The 19,912-nt window shown below is 43.9% G+C and overlaps 1 protein-coding gene across 1 annotated transcript in view; it reads left to right on the top strand.

The window, feature by feature from the left end:
* LOC136876273 (cytochrome P450 4g15) overlaps window positions 1–19,912 on the top strand; it is a 175,511-nt gene that overhangs the window by 62,692 nt on the left and 92,907 nt on the right. The window contains exon 2 of the mRNA XM_067150086.2: window positions 10,078–10,184. Coding sequence (XP_067006187.2) covers window positions 10,078–10,184 — 107 coding nt within the window. The remainder of the gene's footprint in view (window positions 1–10,077; window positions 10,185–19,912) is intronic.

The following is a 19,912-nucleotide window of genomic DNA, read 5'->3' as shown; positions in this document are numbered from 1 at the left end:
ATGATATTCGCAGAAATACCAAACTACTTAAACAATGATATTGTCTTCGGTCGCCTACGGGAGGATACTTAATAAAGATTTCTTATCTACGATTACTTTTTCCATACAGCTGTAGATGAGATTTTCACTATAATGATACTATAAGCGTTAATTCCTTTCAATTGCCACAGATTTTTGAAAACACTACAGTGCTCGATTTTTGTTCTGAATAAGGGACCTTTAGATTGCTCGTAGTTATATCTTCTCAAACGGGTCTCTCCCATTCAGGCACTCTTAAATGGCAACCGAGAGCAAAGAAACTTCAGTTCATAACCTCATGAATAGAAGGAAGTCCGTGAAGAAGTACGATACATATTTTCAGTCCCCCAAATAACTAATTTTCAATCTCCTTTTATCATTATATCATTAAGAACCATGGTTGCTTTGATCCCGTTGTACTCTATGACCAAGTCCATTATTTTCCTAGATAACTTATCCTCCTCCATTCTTCTCACATAAACGTACCACTAACAACTGAAGCCGGATTGTGCGTCCATCTTTCATTTCTTATTTGTACCAGCTATCATCCTCGCTACTTTCATCTCCGTCACTTCGAACATATGAATAAGATAGCCTGAGTCCACGCAACTTTCACTCCCTTACAGTAAAGTCGGTCTGTAAACAGACCAAACAGTAAACTCTTGTCCTCATACCGAGGTGGTGCAGCTCTTTTCAGGCACACCTCTATTGGAGATGATCTGCACGTGCCATTTTAACCCCACACTCGTACCAGCCCTCCTGCCTTTCTTAAATTTCTGGCAATACCGAGAATCGAACCCGGGCCACCGAGGACGCCAGGTAATAATGCTAAATATTACGCTACAGAGGCGGGAAACAGACTGATGATAAGGTAAGTTCATACGAGGAGTCACTCATTTCTTACAGAATACCGTCGATCGCGAGTGCGATCTCACTTTGATGCCATCTTGATTCAGTTTCACTTGATATAGCCTACTATCAAGCTGGGATAATGCACATCGTAAGTACTTGAAATGATCCACGTTTCCAATTTCGCATTCCCTACCTGGCGTTCAGTCCACTTAGGTTGCTTCCCTTCTGATATCACTTTAATCTTGAAAATGTTGATTTTCACATCGTGGTCACTGCACTTCTTTTCAAACTCCAAGATATTATAGACTGCAGGCTTTCAGCACACTCTGCCGTCAAGACCAGGCCATCGGCATAGGCAAACTACTTTCTGCATTTCCACCCAAGGGAATATCTCCATGAGTATTGAAAAATATTCATGCGTTATCTATTTGTTGTAAGAAATAGAGTATACCAGCCTCAAACTTACGATCAGATGGCTAAATGGTTAGCGTGCTGTGCTTTGTTCACAGGGGTCCCGGGTTCGATTCCCGGCAGGGTCGGGAATTTTAACCTTGATTGGTTAATTTCGCTGGCGCGGGGGCTGGGTGTATGTGTCGTCTTCATCATCATTTCATCCTCATCACGACGCGCAGGTCGCCTACGGATGTCAAATCAAAAGACCTGCATCTGGCGAGCCGAACTTGTCCTCGGACACTCCCGGCACTAAAAGCCATACGCCATTTCCATTTCAGCTAGGTAAGGACAGGCTGTGCCGGAGACGGACTTCAGATTACGCAGCGACGGAATATATGGCTTCCCATTCTGACACTTAGGTAAGCCAGTAGGCCATGCTACTGTATGCCGAGAAGAGATCCTGCGACAATCCTCCATACTGTAATTCCAAATATGCACACGTTTGCTCTTTACATTCGTTATGCAAGGCTTGCAGATTCTAAACAAAGCGCCATCAATGAGAAGTGCACCAGAGACAGCGCGTGCCTAGTGCTCCCGACGGGCGTGCTACGAATACTGTAACTGAATGCAACAACGTGACAGCACTGACCAGTGCCTCCTGTTTTCCTTTGCGCACATAAGAAGAGGACCGATTGATGCTTGATGTTTGTTGTTTAAATGGGCCTAACATCGAGGTCATCGGCCCCTAATGGTACAAAATGAGACGAAATGAAATGACAACTTAAAAAGTCCAAAATTCTCCATTGACCAGAATTCAAAGCGCGAGGACGAAGAATGAATGGATGGACGGACGGATATGAATTTAAAACGATCAGTGGATCCGACCCACAGTACCTCACATGCACAGAAGCTGGCACAAAACAATAGCATTACTGACCAAGGGACTGCTTCTATAGCACGATGCTGAATCGATTATGCTTATAGTCGAAACGGGTCCAAAATCCAGGTCATCGGCCCCTCATAATGGTATTTATCGCTAGGAAAGTAGAACCATGGTATGTGTAATGTTGCGGTACTAATCAAAAGTAGCGGAGACTTGCGATATTCCACATATTATGGCACTATTCACAGGTAGTGTAATGCGCACATGTAACACAGACCTATGGTGTTTCACACATTGCGGCGCTATTTACAGGCAACGCAAACCTATAAAGGCAACGCAAACCTATGGCGTTCTTCACATAAGTGGACTAACCACAGGGACTCGTACTATCCCGTGGAATTCCTCACATAGTGGGAACTGAGCATAGGTAAGGAAGAACCATGGTGTCGCTCATATAGGGGTACGAATCACAGGTACTGTAGGACCCACCTCCTGATTCACACACTGTCGCTACTAATCATAAACCTATTGTGTACCTAACATAGTGGTACTACGCGCAAGTACACTGACTGACAGAGCAAATGCAACACCAAGAAGGAGTGGTCAGAACTTTATGCCAATTGCAGGGTAGACTGACGTCACTGAGGTATGCTCATGATGTGAAATGCGCCGCTGTGCTGCGCACGTAGCGAACGATAAATGGGACACGGCGTTGGCGAATGGCCCACTTCGTACCGTGATTTCTCAGCCGACAGTCATTGTAGAACGTGTTGTCGTGTGCCACAGGACACGTGTATAGCTAAGAATGCCAGGCCGCCGTCAACGGAGGCATTTCCAGCAGACAGACGACTTTACGAGGGGTATGGTGATCGGGCTGAGAAGGGCAGGTTGGTCGCTTCGTCAAATCGCAGCCGATACCCATAGGGATGTGTCCACGGTGCAGCGCCTGTGGCGAAGATGGTTGGCGCAGGGACATGTGGCACGTGCGAGGGGTCCAGGCGCAGCCCGAGTGACGTCAGCACGCGAGGATCGGCGCATCCGCCGCCAAGCGGTGGCAGCCCCGCACGCCACGTCAACCGCCATTCTTCAGCATGTGCAAGACACCCTGGCTGTTCCAATATCGACCAGAACAATTTCCCGTCGATTGGTTGAAGGAGGCCTGCACTCCCGGCGTCCGCTCAGAAGACTACCATTGACTCCACAGCATAGACGTGCACGCCTGGCATGGTGCCGGGCTAGAGCGACTTGGATGAGGGAATGGCGGAACGTCGTGTTCTCCGATGAGTCACGCTTCTGTTCTGTCAGTGATAGTCACCGCAGACGAGTGTGGCGTCGGCGTGGAGAAAGGTCAAATCCGGCAGTAACTGTGGAGCGCCCTACCGCTAGACAACGCGGCATCATGGTTTGGGGCGCTATTGCGTATGATTCCACGTCACCTCTAGTGCGTATTCAAGGCACGTTAAATGCCCACCGCTACGTGCAGCATGTGCTGCGGCCGGTGGCACTCCCGTACCTTCAGGGGCTGCCCAATGCTCTGTTTCAGCAGGATAATGCCCGCCCACACACTGCTCGCATCTCCCAACAGGCTCTACGAGGTGTACAGATGCTTCCGTGGCCAGCGTACTCTCCGGATCTCTCACCAATCGAACACGTGTGGGATCTCATTGGACGCCGTTTGCAAACTCTGCCCCAGCCTCGTACGGACGACCAACTGTGGCAAATGGTTGACAGAAAATGGAGAACCATCCCTCAGGACACCATCCGCACTCTTATTGACTCTGTACCTCGACGTGTTTCTGCGTGCATCGCCGCTCGCGGTGGTCCTACATCCTACTGAGTCGATGCCGTGCGCATTGTGTAACCTGCATATCGGTTTGAAATAAACATCAATTATTCGTCCGTGCCGTCTCTGTTTTTTCCCCAACTTTCATCCCTTTCGAACCACTCCTTCTTGGTGTTGCATTTGCTCTGTCAGTCAGTGTAAATGCAACCCATGGTGTTTCCTGCGTGATGGTACTAATTACAGATATTCTCATGGTTCTAATTGGATCATCCCTTGGTCGCCCCTTTTAGGCGCCTCTTACGACAGACAGGGGATACCGTGGGTGTATTCTTCGTATGTGTCCCGCACCCATAGGGGGGTTTTGTGTTTGGTCCGCGAGAGGTATTTTATTTCCCCCAAGTCCGCCGGCAAGCCGGTTAGGACCCCCCTATCCGCCACCTGGGTGTCGCCACGTGGGAGTATCACCTCTCCCACTGCTACGCCAGCGTAGTAGGTTCGTGGAAGAGGAGCATCAAGAGACAAGGAGGTGGGAAACAGAGAATCTGAAGTTAGCCAATTCGAGTCCCGTTGGTCGCAAAGAAATCGATCTGAATGTTAGCCGGCAGCGTAAGAGAGGTGGTGGTATACAACTTATAATCACTAGATTGCGTGCCTAAAACCTGAATTCCGTTCCAAACCTCTCCGGAGTGAGGGCATATGACGCTGTTGATGGACTCCTTTGATGTCCGCCTCTGTGGTGTAGTGGTTAGTGTAATTAGCTGCCATCCCCGGGTGCCCGGGTTCGATTACCGGCTCTGCCACGAAATTCGAAAAGTGGTACGAGGGCTGGAACGGGGTCCACTCGGCCTCGGGAGGTCAACTGAGTAGAGGTGGGTTCGATTCCCACCTCAGCCATCCTGAAAGTGGTTTTCCGTGGTTTCCCATTTCTCCTCCAGGCAAATGCCGGGATGGTACGTAACTTAAGGTCACGGCCGCTTCCTTCCCCCTTCCTAGTCTATCCCTTCCAATATTCCCATTCCCCACAAGGCCCCTGATCAGCATAGCAGGTGAGGCCACCTGGGCGAGGCACTGGTCATTATCCCCAGTTGTATCCCCCGACCCAGAGTCTGAAGCTCCAGGACACTGCCCTTGAGGCGTTAGAGGTGGGATCCCCCGTTGAGTCCGAGGGAAAAGCCAACCCTGGAGGGTAAACAGATTAATAATAATAATAATAAGAAGAAGAAGAAGACGAAGGAGAGGTTCACATCAAGAAGGTCATCCGATGGTAAAAACTTGCTACGGAGATTCATCTCGCTTCATAGCCGATCCCGTAGAGAAATGGGACAAGAGTTGGACATACACACACACATACACACCGAGTTCTCAATATCAGACTATTATATAAGAAATACTGTACTTCGTTGCTAGTCCGACTCGTTGGCTGAGTGGTCAGCGTACTGGCCTTCGGTTCAGAGGGTCCCGGGTTCGATTCCAGGCCGGGTCGGGGATTTAATCGCTTCTAATTAATTCTTCTGGCTCGGGGACTGGGTATATGTGTCCGTCCCAACACTCTCCTCATCGTATTCAGGCAACATACCATACTACCAACCACTAAAGAAACATGCAATAGTGATTACATCCCTCCATATAGGGTTGGCGGCAGGAAGGGCATCCGGCCATAAAACAGGGACAAATCCACATGTGCGACTCAGGTCGCACCCGCGACCCCACAGGTGTGGGGGGAAAAGCGGTAGCAAAAGAAGAAGATTGTACTTCGTTGCTAGGGAAACGTGGGTAAGCAGATGAGTAATAATTTGAATGTCGTTTGTTTTGCCGCATGCCGTACTTACGAAGGAGTTTGGTATTTAAACAAGTCTATTTCAGTGTGTTACTTCAGGCACATTGGCTTGATTGCGTTTAATTAGCCTACATTGTGACTTTGTGGTGGTGAGACTTTCATTTCCTAGATGTGTAAACACTTTTTTTTTTTTTACTTCCACATGCACACACGTGGTTTGCAGTCTTACAAGGTTATTTTGATAATATGGCTCTTCCTATTATAATTTATAGTACATTATGCAAGAATTATAGACAAACATGTTTAATGGAACTACAGTTTTTAAAATACAACATTTAGTTTTAAAATGATACAACTCCTAATAAATTCAGGGAACTCTTCTACTGAACTTCTCTTTTTTCTTCTTCCCCTTTTCCCACATCCTGGTAGGGTCTCCGGTGCGAATCCTGTTACACTTGTGAATTTCGCTCCGTTTTACTTTGGGTAACCTTCCTGATGCTAATCTTATGTTAAGAGATGTAATCACTCTTCCGTGTTTCTGTGGTTGTCTGTGTGAAATTAATCAGACTTGGATAAAATCACCGATCAGTCGGGAATCGAACTTGGGACCTTCTTGTGGTGGTTGGTAGTGTAGTGTTTGTTGTATATGAAGACGAGTGTATTGGGACAAACACAAACATTCCATCTCCAAGCCAGATGAATTGACCAGACGTAGATAAAATCACCGAACCAGCCGGGAATCGAACTTGAGTCCCTCTGAAACGAAGGCCACGACGCTGACATTTCGACTTAAGAGTCGAACAAGCAATTATTCCGAACACCTTACATTTTTTTTTTTTGCTAGGGGCTTTACGTCGCACCGACACAGATAGGTCTTATGGCGACGATGGGATGGGAAAGGCCTAGGAGTTGGAAGGAAGCGGCCGGGTGTGAAAATGGAAAACCACGGAAAATCATCTTCAGGGCTGCCGATAGTGGGATTCGAGCCTACTATCTCCCGGATGCAAGCTCACAGCCGCGCGCCTCTACGCGCGCGGCCAACTCGCCCGGTATATGTGATAATTAGTTATTAGTACTCTCTCCGGAAAAAACCTTAGACCATGTTCCTGCTGACTAATTCAAACGTTCAATTCCTCTGAAATACCGAATAGTGAAAATGATATGGAATGTTTTTTGTTGGTTCTTCTTTGACATTTGTTAATCTTGTTAATGTTGGTAATCTAATGTAATATAATCAATTATTTGCCTCACGCTGGGGTATTAATTGTAACATTAAAAATACAAATTAATACTATTAATTCTCGTACCGTCGCCTCTGTGGTGTAGTGGTTAGCGTGATTAGCTGCCACCCCCGGAGGCCCGGGTTCGATTCCCGGCTCTGCCACGAAATTTGAAAAGTGGTATGAGGGCTGGAACGGGGTCCACTCAGCCTCGGGAGGTCAACTGAGTAGAGGTGGGTTCAATTCCCACCTCAGCCATCCTGGAAGTGGTTTTCCGTGGTTTCCCACTTCTCCTCCAGGCGAATGCCGGGATGGTACCTAACATAAGGCCACGGTCGCTTCCTTCCCTCTTCCTTGCCTATCCCTTCCAATCTTCCCATCCCTCCACAAGGCCCCTGTTCAGCATAGCAGGTGAGGCCGCCTGGGCGAGGTACTGGTCATTCTCCCCAGTTGTATCCCCGACCAAGAGTCTGAAGCTCCAGGACACTGCCTTTGAGGCGGTAGAGGTGGGATCCCTCGCTGTGTCCGAGGGAAAAGCCGACCCTGGAGGGTAAACAGATGATGATGATGAATTCTCGTACCATAACTGAATGTAATTATCACTTGACGATTTCCATTGAAACACAATTTAAAATAAGTGAATAAATAAATGCATAATAATAATAATAATAATAATAATAATAATAATAATAATAATAATAATAATATTAATAATAATAATAATAATAATAATATATTATTATGATTATTCACCGAAAAATGCAGATAAATAGACACCAGAGATCACCATAGGAACCCTCAATTTAGAATATTAATAACAATAGCAAAGATAATAAATAGTAGAGCAGAAAAGATTCCTCTCAGATCATGTTCATAACAGCTGCAAATCCGGTATTCTGTTGACTGGGCCTTACCTACTACCCCCTGCAAATGTTAGAAAACGGTAGGAGCATATTAACAAGGCTACCGTAAATAAATTTAACTGTTTGAATCTAACGAATATATTCAACAAAAGAAAACAAGATCAAATACAATTTTACCCATTAGAATTACAAGTATCTGTAAGAATCTGAATAACCCGAATCCAACATATTCTATTCCCCATTTACTTCTCATCTATAGAATAGATGGTTACTCACTCCATTAGATACTGCTTCCGTGACCAGATTTGAAGCCTAACGGCTTGGAACTCCAGAGCTGTCTTGGGTTCGACCTCCCTGTGACGTCATGTCTCCAAACTCGTGCCATATTATGTTAGTGCACATACTCTATCTCCATCCTCTCTCGTGCATGATGTGCCTAGTCACCGCTGACATAATGCGCCATCCAACCTGGTGCACTTGATAATATTTATCGAGCTATTTCCACATAGCCCGACAGACTGACGATAATTCGTGTGCGACCGAACGGAGACAGTCCACAGTCTATCCTTCCCTTATTACACTGACACAATAAATATACCTACTCACTCACATTTCACAAATACAGAACTGGCAGCACGATACACTAACAACAGCTATGGTCAACAATCAGTGAGTTCAGAATCAGAGACACAATCAGAATAAGTATGAACAGAACAAAATGAGTACTCTTTCCTCCAGACTAACATTTCCTGTCTATTTATGTCCTCGTTATTTGCCTTTTCTACTTCACTCAAACCGAAATTCTGTTCCGTTCCATCATTCCACCTTTTCCTAATCAGGTGTTCGGATAAACCCAGGGTGACAATTTTTCCGTTCTGTTTTCTTCACACGCACGTGACTTTTCTTTTACCTGGATATTCATGGCCATAGTTTTACCCAAGATTGCAGCCCCTCGTCGTACACAAGTAGGCTGAGATGAAATGTCCCAGAAAATGGCTGTCTGATTCTTACCAAGCATATACAAAGTTTCAACGCATAAGTACTCGAAATGCCTAACTTAACTATTATAGATGATGATGATGATGCTTGTTGTTTAAAGGGGCCTAACATCGAGGTCATCGGGTCCTAATGGTACGAAATGAAATGACAAACAAAAAGGTCAAAATCATCCACTGACCAAAATAAAACAATGTCATGAAGAATGAATGGATGGACATGAACCCCCCAAAAACAAAAACAAAAAACAGTGGATCCGACTTAAAAAAAGACCATAAATAATAGTATTACTGACCAAGGGACCACTTATAAAGCACAATCCCGAATCGAGGATGCTTGATGTCTAAAGGGGTCCACAATCCAGGTCAAAGGCCCGTCAGAATAGTACTTATCGCTAGTAAAGTAGAACCATGGTATTTGTCATGTTGGAGTACTAATCAAAAGTAGCGAAGACTCACGGTGTTCCACACAAGATGGTACTACTCACAAGTATTGTACGTAGTACAGGTAACGCAGACCTATGGTGTTTCTCACACAATGGCGCCACTCATAGCCAACGCAAACCGATGAGTTTCCTCACCTATGTGTACTAGTCACGGGTGCCGGTATTCCCGTGGTGTTCCTCACATAGTGGGTACTAATCACAGACAACGCAGACCCACGGTGTCGCTCATATAGTGGTACAACTCACAGGCAACGCCCAGACCCGCGGTGTTGCTCACATAGGTACGACTCACGGGTACTGGAAACCCACAGGAGAACAACTCATTGCTGCTACTAATCACAAACCTGGTTCGTACCTAATATAGTGGTACTACTCGCAAGTACAGGCAACCCATGGTATTCTCCGCGTGATGGTACGAATCAAAAGTAGTTTCATGGTTCTAATTCAATCATCCCTTGTTCGCCCCTTTTAGTCGCCTCTCACGACACGCAGGGGGTACCGTGGGTGTATTTTTCGTCTGCGTCCCCCACCCACAGGGGGTAATTATTATAACCCAGATTTTTATGTACATTACAATTTTAGAAATTAATTTTGGCATGCTACCAACATGATTGTATCCATATTTTCTTACATAATACACTGTTATACATGAATAATATAAAGCAACCTAGACTGCCGTGCGTGTAAAATGGTACTAATATCTGTATATTTTCACATTAGTACACGATGAACCCTTCCTCTTATTAAGTTAGGTAAGGACGGTTGCTCTTTACAGTAATTCATCCTCCACCATATGTATCCTTTGAATTATCGAAAAATGATTTTAATTTTGTTTTGTATGTTCCAGAGGTGTTCCGCAGGCTGTACTCCCTCACCTACTACCATGAAAACGTCTTGCGGCTATGGATCGGGCCTCGCGCTCTCGTTATCGTCAGCGACCCGCGCGATATCGAGGTACGTAGGCTATATCTCATTGTAAACCGAATAGTTTCTGCTGTTCATCATCAGCGCAGACATCCGCTTGTTTACTATTAAGATGTTAGTCTGTTCATCACGGATTTAGACAACGCATCTACAGACAGGGTGGAAATCAAAATACTTGACATAGGAGACATGGCAAATCAATTATTCTTAAATACACTCTCCCTATTTATTTCAGATAACATTTTTACAGATCTATTATCTTAAGGGTCTAAACGAAAATCAGGATATAGCACTAAGAAAACTGTTAATTTTCCTTCTCTTAGAGACTACTAAAAGTACTACAAATGTGATTCATTCTTTAAATCAACAATGAATCATAATAACGTTTCAAAACTGATTATTCGAATTTTATGCTATTAATTATTTTGGTTAACAACAAAATAAAATTAGTTATTACAGTGTGGAATAATAGGCGATGTTCATGATATGGTATAATGGCGGATAATTCATCTATCATCTATATATATAAAATAAGAGTTCTGTCTGTACATTGTTCAGAATATAAAAAGGATGATATTTCTGCATCAGTCGTGCCCACAGTAACAAGGAAATGCACTTTGTACCTTTCCGTAATTTATTTCTGTCTGTCTATCAGTCTGTATGTATGTACACGCATCACAAGAAAACGGCTGAAGAGAATTTAATGAAAATCGGTATGAAAAGTCGGGGAATAAGGCGCTACACTTTAGGCCATAAATAATTTTATTCGCGCCGACTGAAATGGTACCGGTAGTTATGGGGAAGGCCTAAAAATTAATTTTTAAATATTTATGTTATTAATTGTCTATCTTAACGAAATCGGTAGATGAAGTCGGGGAATAAGTCGCTACAATCTAGGGCTAGGCCATAAATAATTATATTCACGCTGAGATAAATGATAGCTTAGGGGAAGTCCTAAAATGGAATTCTCAAACATTTATGTTATTAGTGGTTCTATCTTAATGAAAATCGGTATGCAAAGTCGGGAAATACAGTAAGTCGCTTTAATCTAATCTATAAATTTAATTCCCAAATAAGTATGTTATTAGTGGTCGTATCGATAAATATTACATAACTAAAGTGATATATGCTATTAAATTTCCGATCATTTATGTCTTATACATTTTTGCCGTACAGATATTCATGAATTTGGTTTTTTGTTTATAAATCCGTATCAGCGCTGAATCACGAGAAAATGGGTAAACAGGATTTAATGAAAATCGGTATGTGAAGTCCGAGAATAAGGAACTATAGTCTACGCTGTAAATAATTTTATAAGACGCCCTAATATCACAGATTCGAAAAAACACTAAATGTGAAGGCCTACAATATAGAAAGCTCATAAAATTTATCAGCATAACATGTGATGTGCTTTGTGTCTTCTGTTGCCACTTATCTCCGAGAGATAGGATTACTGCTATGTACCGACTATTTTTTAAAATTTGCCTTACGTCGCACCGACACAGATAGGTCTTATGGCGACGATGGGATAGGAAAGGGCTAGGAATGGAAAGGAAGCAGCCGTGGCCTTGGTGTGAAAATGGGAAACTACGGAAAACCACCTTCAGGGTTGCTGACAGTGGGGTTCGAACCCACTATCTCCCTGATGCAAGCTCACAACTGCGCCCCTAACCGCACGGCCAACTCGCCCGGTGGAAGAAGAAGAAGAAGAACCGAGTGACAGACGGCTCCTCTCGTACACCACAAGGAAGATACGGTGTGTGGTCTACTGTCAGCGAGTCACGGCACTGTGGTGCTTCCTGACGCCAAAGTCGACATGCCTGACAACGTTCGTGTTCTGTTTGTCAACAGCTGAATAAAACAGTGATATGCGGGCTATGAACAACGCACGAGGCGTATCAAATACAAGCGAATAACTCAACAAATGTATCTTTTGAGGGAAAAAAGGTGAAATTACCTCATTGGGGTGAACAGACCTCACATACAGTTTATTTTCTACAGTTCTCAGATGTTTGTATATCTAATCCTTGTCCCGTTTCTCTACGGGGTCTGGTATGAATTGAGATGAATCTCGTAGCCAGTGTTTACAATAGGATACACTTCCTGTCGTGAACCTCATCAGAAGAGTTAATGAGATGAAATGGCGTGATATATGAAAGTAGGAGTGGAAAGGATGAAACCCAGTGCCGGCACATAGCTTACGCCTGTCAAATAACACCAAGGGGATCTGCTCAAAGCTTTACGTCCCCACGAACGAATCACCATCAACAGCGTAAATACGTGCTCACTCAGTGTGAACACTGAGGAGAGGTCTGGAATTGAATCCAGGCTTTTGGCACGCAATTTAGTTATTAGAAATTGTATACCACCACTTTCCTACCTTGCCGGCCGACATACTGGTGGTGAAATGTTTTCGACCAGCGGGGCTCGAACCGGCTAACGACGGTGTCAGACCGCCTTAAAGATCATGGCTACCAAGCGGGCTACTTTGTAGATTTCTCAGATAAGAACATTAATTCAAAAAATGTACAGCTGAACCAGTTTCTGTTTTCTGATTTCGAATTTTAAAAATATTTTCAAGGACTGAGTATCTCTGATGAACAAATTTGGTGAAATTTACACATAAAGCAGTGAAATAACGACGACAGTATATGGCGGTACATGCACTCGGCAGCTTTGAATATTTGATACCTTCCATCCTAACTGACTTCGGCTAAACGAAGTTGATACATTATCTTCACTGATAACAAGGCAGACAAATACTTCTTGTTTATATTCTTGTTTCGTGAATTCGTGTGATTCTTGGCAAGGGAGTTTATTATGTCTTCTTTAATGTTGTCAGAAACCTCTTCCACACTTCTAAAACCGAGGCACACTAGTAGAAGAACATACCATGTTACTCAAGGTCGATACATTTCTAGTGGATGGGATTGGAGATGTCTTATGCTCTTGACACGTTCTTCCTTTTACAAGTTGTCCATTTCATGACCGTATCGATGTTTAATCAAGAAGTAAGTATAAATAACCACCTAATCGATTAGGTGGTTATTTATACTTACTTCTTGATTAAACGTTCTTCCTTTGACAAAACAACACCAAGTCCTGAACACAGCACATTCTTGCATGAAAACACCATTCTTTGAAGGATGAGGGGAGCAGAACACGTTCTTCCTCACGAAAAACTTCATCTTTTCTAAAATAGTCACTTAACATGTATATTCACTAAGCTCTTCAATTAGGAAAATATAACACAGGTTTCCTTGAACCAAATCTACAAGAAAAGAAAGAAGTTACTTTTTCATAGTTAATCATGTCGTCGTCACTGTTATCACTCTCTCATTTTTTTTTTTTTTTGCAAGTTGCTTTACGTCACAACGACACAGATACGTCTTATGGCGACGTTGGGACAGGAAAGGGCTAGGAATGATGGGAAGAAAGCAGCCGTGGCCTTAATTAAGGTACAGCCCCCGCATTTGCGAGGTGTAAAAATGGGAAACCACTGAAAACCACCTTCAGGGCTGCCGACAGTGGGGTTCGAACCCACTATCTCCCGAATACTGGATACTGGCCCGCACTTAAAGCGACTGCAGCTATCGAGCTCGGCCATTCTTGTTTCTGTGTTACCTGTTACGTCGCTGAGGTCGGCAAGAAACTTGCTCCAGTAAAGGGATATACGGCAATAACTCACGCATGTCCTTTAATTTTTCAGGGGGTATAGCGATTAGAGAGTCGTCCAGAAGTTTCCAGGGTCGTCATTCTTAGTGCTTACTGTTTTATGTTTAACATATTATGTTAAATTATATTCCTTGGTGCGCGTTGGCTTCAGTTGTCGAAGGAGAAGTGATAGGAATATTGTAGACATCACATGGGTGTTAGGAGGGTGCTAGAAATAAGTAAATGCACAGAGTTAAGGTTTAGAGAGATTTTTTCCTGATTAGGCACTATGAAGTCACACAATTTCCAATCTCTATCGACTCGATTACATCTTCGTAGGCTCGACGGGACCAGTAAGTTAACACCTACCAAGGCCAATTGGATACATAGTGCGGCCTTGCACCTACCTACTCGGTTGTGGTTCGGGCTTTCTTACATTGTACATAGACCCTCTTACACCGAGTGTTGGACATCTTTAGCTCGTTCGATTATCTTGACTCATTTTTTCTACTTATTTTCATTGATCGCAAAATTCTCAACTATTTCATAATGTGATACTGTCAAGTTCTTTCACTAATATTATTACAGATAGCGGTGCATCCTATAACGTCTTTGGCCCCGGTTATATTAATTTTACCGCACGCTCCGAGTTCCGATTTCATCACAAAATGACGGATATGCGCTTCCCTTACTCTTGCGCCACCTGATAATAATGTTATTGGTTTTTACGTCCTACCAACTACTTTAAGGTTTTCGAAGACGCCGAGGTGCCGGAATTTTGTCTCTCAGGAGTTCTTATATGTGCCAGTAAATTTATAGACAATAGTTTGACGTATTTGAGCACCTTCAAATACCACCGGACTGAGCCATGATCGAACCTGCCATGTTATGCTCAGAAGGCCAACGCTCTACTGTCTGAGCTACTCAGTCCACCTTGCGTCATCGGATCTTAAAACTTACTGTGGAAGGTAGACTCTTGAACTCCCTCTTTGCGGTGAAGTTATTATATATTATATTTTTGCTGTTTTTTTTTTGTAGATATGAAATTATTGAAGGCAGTTTTATTGGAACACACGGATTTTTACGACAGACGTATTGTATGCCAAACAATGTCGTTCCGTACTGAGTTCGCCGTCTTCACAGAGCCTCTTATTGTCAGTTAATTCTTCGTTTGCCACATTGTATTTTTAGTACCGGTAATGTATTGTGATTATAGCCAAGCAAATATTGTTGAGCTACTGTAGAGTGCTGGAGGCTCGTCTGCTTTCAGCCTAGTGACTATGCCAAAAATAAACATTCAGTATAAGATCTAATAGCACCTTGGGACAAATAATATTTGTGTACAGTTAGGATCCTGGAACACCGCCAGTCATACACGTCACCATTATTTACCGCATGGATGAGCAACTCATGGTCGGATTTGATTATTTTCCATTAATTTATTTAACCTGTTCTCATTAATGACGTGTATATCTCGGACAACTTGGTTTGCTAATTGTTTTACGTCGCACCGACACAGATAGGTCTTACGGCGACGATGGGATAGGAAAGGGCCAGGAGTGGGAAGGAAGCGGCCGTGGCCTTAATTAAGGTACAGCCCCAGCATTTGCCTGGTGCGAAAATGGGAAACCACGGAAAACCATTTTCAGGGCTGCCGACAGTGGGGTTCGAACCTACTATCTCCCGAATACTGGATACTGGCCGCACTTAAGCGACTGCAGCTATCGAGCTCGGTGGACAACTTGGAGAGAAGAGAAGGTACATTAAAGAATCTGGTATTAACACTCAAGATAAAAGAGAACAAATGTCTGATCTTTATCGAAAGAGTCGTCTTGTAGAAGAGATAAGAATAATTTCCTCAGTAACATTTGTTCTGAGATTGAGGACCATGCAAACCAAAACCACTGCAAGGATCTATTTGACAAAATTAAAATAATCACTTCAGAATTCAAACCACATTCCTGGACTATACAGAACAATCAAGGTGATGATGTTGTGGATATAGAGAATGTTCTAGAGACATGGAAATTGTACTGTCATGATTCCTACAGTGAACGATGCTATGAATCCTCCGAGATAAAGTAGAAATAGCTTTGAAAATGTTGAGAACTGGAAAAGCGTGTGGTCCTGACAGAATACGTGAAGAGGTCTTGAAAGCTGCAGGCGGTGTTAGAAATGCTGTTCAAAATATCTCAGTCAACATCGAATTCTAGAAGCTAGTCCGAGGAATGGCTACAATCTACCTTCATACCAATCCACAAGAAAGTATCGGAAAAACTCATGGATCGCTTAATTTCTTCGATTTCACTTGCCAGTAAAGTGATGCTTCATACTCTGCACAAAAGACTCCCCGCATTATTAGAGTATCGTACCAACTTCTTGAAGTTCAAACTGGATTCATGGAAGGAACAGGCATCGGAGAACAGATCTTAAGGCACATAATTGAAAAGACTAGGGAATTTAATGCCCCGGCATATCTGTGCTTTACTGACTACTAAAACGCCTTCGATACCGTCAAATGGAACCACATTATTGGAAATTTTGGGTAACATGGGTTTTCCACTCCATCTGATTGTTCTCAAGTCTCTGTAAAAGAAAATTCAGTTTCGAACAGTTTCGAATGAAGGCTGTATACCATCAAGGAAGTATCCCGTCACCACTGCTTTTCAATCTCTGTGGTGCATATGGAATGGAAAATGCACTATATAACTAGAATAAAATATTTTCGAATGCGGGAAGCAAGATAAACAACTTGAAATTTGCTGATGACACCACCTTGATAACATCATCTGAGGAGAAGTTGACAGTAGTAATCAAGAAAGTGGAGAAAACAGTCCTAGAAATTGTATAACGTCTAAATAGACAGAAAACCAAGGTCATGAATGTTGATCGTAAGAATAACAACAGGCCACAGATCCAGCGGATTGGAGGATAAACCAGTACGAGTACATACATCTAGACTCCTTAATGTTCAATTCTAGTTTTCGTAGATAAAATAAAACGAAGGACCGAAATTGCATATGTAGCAATGATCCGTTAGTGGAAGATTAGGGAATATGATAACATGACCATCAATACAAAAACGAAACTCGTTGAATCTGTGGTCCTCCACGAGCATCTTTACTTTTAACAGTTAGTTGCTATGGCAACCATGATGTCATTTTCCCTCAATAATGTAGCCTTTGAAAGATCGTGAAACTGAAGTGAAGAGACGATTTTACAAGCCGCCCGCCGTTCCCTTCCCAGAAGGGCTGATCAAGTCCTTTAGGCGAAGGTCACCTACTCCTTCCAGATCTTCGTTATTCTTGGCTCAGTTGCTGGCCAGTTCCATTGAACTTTCTGTATCGAATGAGTATTATGAGGGACTACTTGTACTCAGTTTCAATAACAACGTGCCACTTGTAAATCGTACGTAGCAGGAGCGGTTCGTGAGGTAGTGCCGCTATGTCATGGCACCGCCGATGTCAAAAATATGAGATAATTTTCCTCTCAAGAACAGTTTATATTAAACTTAAATTTCAACGAAATGTACGGATATCTTATTCTGCCTTCACGTAAACGTATGTGTGCAAACCTACGTGCGCTCTGGTAGCGCTTTTCTGAGTGTTTGAGCCAGATCACACGGGCTCCGCTTTCGAAAATAAGACATTGTACAAAATACTATTTGCATGGGTTTAGATAGATAGATAAAGAATGGGTGAACCCCGCCTTCGCAGGGCTCCACACGTAGGTCTGTGAAGACCCTTTGTGTCCCTTAAACGGGTTTGCCTAGTCCAGACCTAGTGCTCCTATAAAGGATACCAGTGTCCGGATGTTGGCATTCCTGATGTCTTCCAGGCTCACGAAATGTGAGCCAAGGTATCGATGTCTAGTGCTTGCAAGAGCCTCACACTGACATAACACATGCGCGAAGGTCTCCTCCTCCCTACCGCATCTTCTACACATCGGATCCTGACTAATTTTCATGATGTGTAGGTGTCTCTGTAAGGTATTGTGGCCTGTCAACAGTCCAACTACCATTCGCATTCTGGTCCTATTCAAATTTATCAGGACCTTTTTATAACTTTGGCTAGGCCCTTTGATAAGTTCACGTGCCTGCCTTGCTATAGTTAACCTCTTCCAAATGTCTAAGTGAGACTGGTTTGTCCACTGGGATATTACCAGTTTCACGCTTCGGAGTGACATTCCCAGGAAGGGCTCTGGTCCTATAAAAGGACCTTTTGAGCCTTGTTTCGCTAGTTTGTCAGCTTCTTCATTTCCACTGATACCTGTGTGCCCAGGGACCCATAATAGGGTAACTGAGCTAAATTCACACAGCTGATCTAACATCCTTTGGCATTCCCATACCATTTTTGATGTTGTTTTAACTGCACATAGTGCTTTTAACGCTGCCTGGCTATCGCTGCAAATAGTGATACATCTTCTGTGTCCAGGCATTTTCCATATATATACAGCACAGGCCAGTATTGCATATACTTCGGCCTGGAAAACAGTAGCGTATTTACCCATAGGTAGGGAGAGCCTTGTCTTAGGCCCCCAGACCCCGGCGCCTGTGCCCGTCTCTGTCCGCGAGCCATCTGTGTACCAAGTACAGCCCCCAGACCTAAGACGGGCCCCAGCATCCGCGGCCCACTCCTCCCTTGTGGGTATCACCACTGTGAATTTATAGTTCAAATTAAAGCTAGGCTTCATCAGGTCCCCAATCATCATTGTCATAGGGCAAGTCTGGTGAAGCCTTGTGAGAATAGAGGCATGACCTCTATTCGGATTCTTGAAGGACCATCCTCCGAGTGACCAAAGGCGGTAGGCACTCATTCCCGCTATTTCCTTAACATATAGATGTAAGGGGGGAAGACCTAGGATGGCCTCCATTGCACATAATGGTGTAGTATCCAGTGCCCCTGTTATTCCTAGACACGCAAGTCTTTGGACACTGTTTAACTTGGTGGTCACAGTTTTACTCTCCGAGCCTGGCCACCAGACTAAAGATGCATAGGTGATCGTGGGCCGTACAATAGAAATATAGAGCCACTGGACCACCCTAGGTCCTAGGCCCCAAGTCTTTCCAACGGCCCTGCGACAGGCCCACATAATCTTGCGAGCCTTATCCACCTTGTGGTCTATGTGTTTCTTCCAGCTCAGTCTTGCCTCAAGGATTACCCCTAGGTACTTAACTGAGGTTGTCTTAACTAATTTTTTCCCAAATAGGAAAGGCTCTGACAGTCCGTCTAGCCTCTTCCTCCTGGTAAATACCACGAGCTCCGTCTTGTCGGGATTAACCGACAAGTCCGTGTCGTGGCACCATCTTTCCACCCTACGTAGGGAGCTCTGTACGAGCTCTGAGCCCGTACTGGGGAAATTTCCAACCGCCATCAGGCTAATGTCATCTGCATAGCCTTGGGCGTAAATTCCTCCAACATTTAACCTGGTAAGTAGTTCATCCACTACCAGACACCATAATGTTGGTGATAATACTCCTCCCTGTGGACACCCCCTGTCTATATTAGCTCTCAACATAACTGCGTTGAGGATAAACAGAACTTGACGGCCCTGCAGCGAGGCCATAATCCATTTTATGAGCATCCTGCTCACTCCTCTTCTCTCTAGACTAAGTTCTATGGAGCCCAAAGATGTGTAGTTAAAGGCCCCTTCTATATCTAGGAATACAACCATAGCAAGTTGCTGCTGATCCAAGGCACTCTCCAGCCTAGAAACTAGCTGGTGTAGTGCCGTCTCAACCGACTTCCCTGGTTGATATGCATGCTGATGAGGATGCAGGGGACAGTCTCTTAAAACTTTCTCCCTGATATGTCTATCCACTAGTCTTTCCAAGGTCTTAAGAAGAAAAGACGTTAGACTGATGGGTCTATAATCCTTAGGTCTAGTATATGAAGACCTTCCGGGTTTAGGTATATATACTACCTTCGCCTGACGCCACAAGGAGTACACGTACCCCATAGTGAGACAGGCTCTAAAAATTCTGACCAGGTATGGTATAAGGACCTCACCCGCTTCCTGAAGAAGCGCCGGGAAGATCCCATCCATTCCTGGGCTTTTGTAAGGGGCAAAAGATTCTAATGCCCACTTCACCCTTCTGTGGGTAA

The sequence above is a fragment of the Anabrus simplex genome, chromosome 1 (assembly GCF_040414725.1).
Source record: "Anabrus simplex isolate iqAnaSimp1 chromosome 1, ASM4041472v1, whole genome shotgun sequence".
In the NCBI taxonomy this organism is placed as follows: domain Eukaryota; kingdom Metazoa; phylum Arthropoda; class Insecta; order Orthoptera; family Tettigoniidae; genus Anabrus; species Anabrus simplex.
This window is presented reverse-complemented; position numbering and strand designations above follow the sequence as displayed.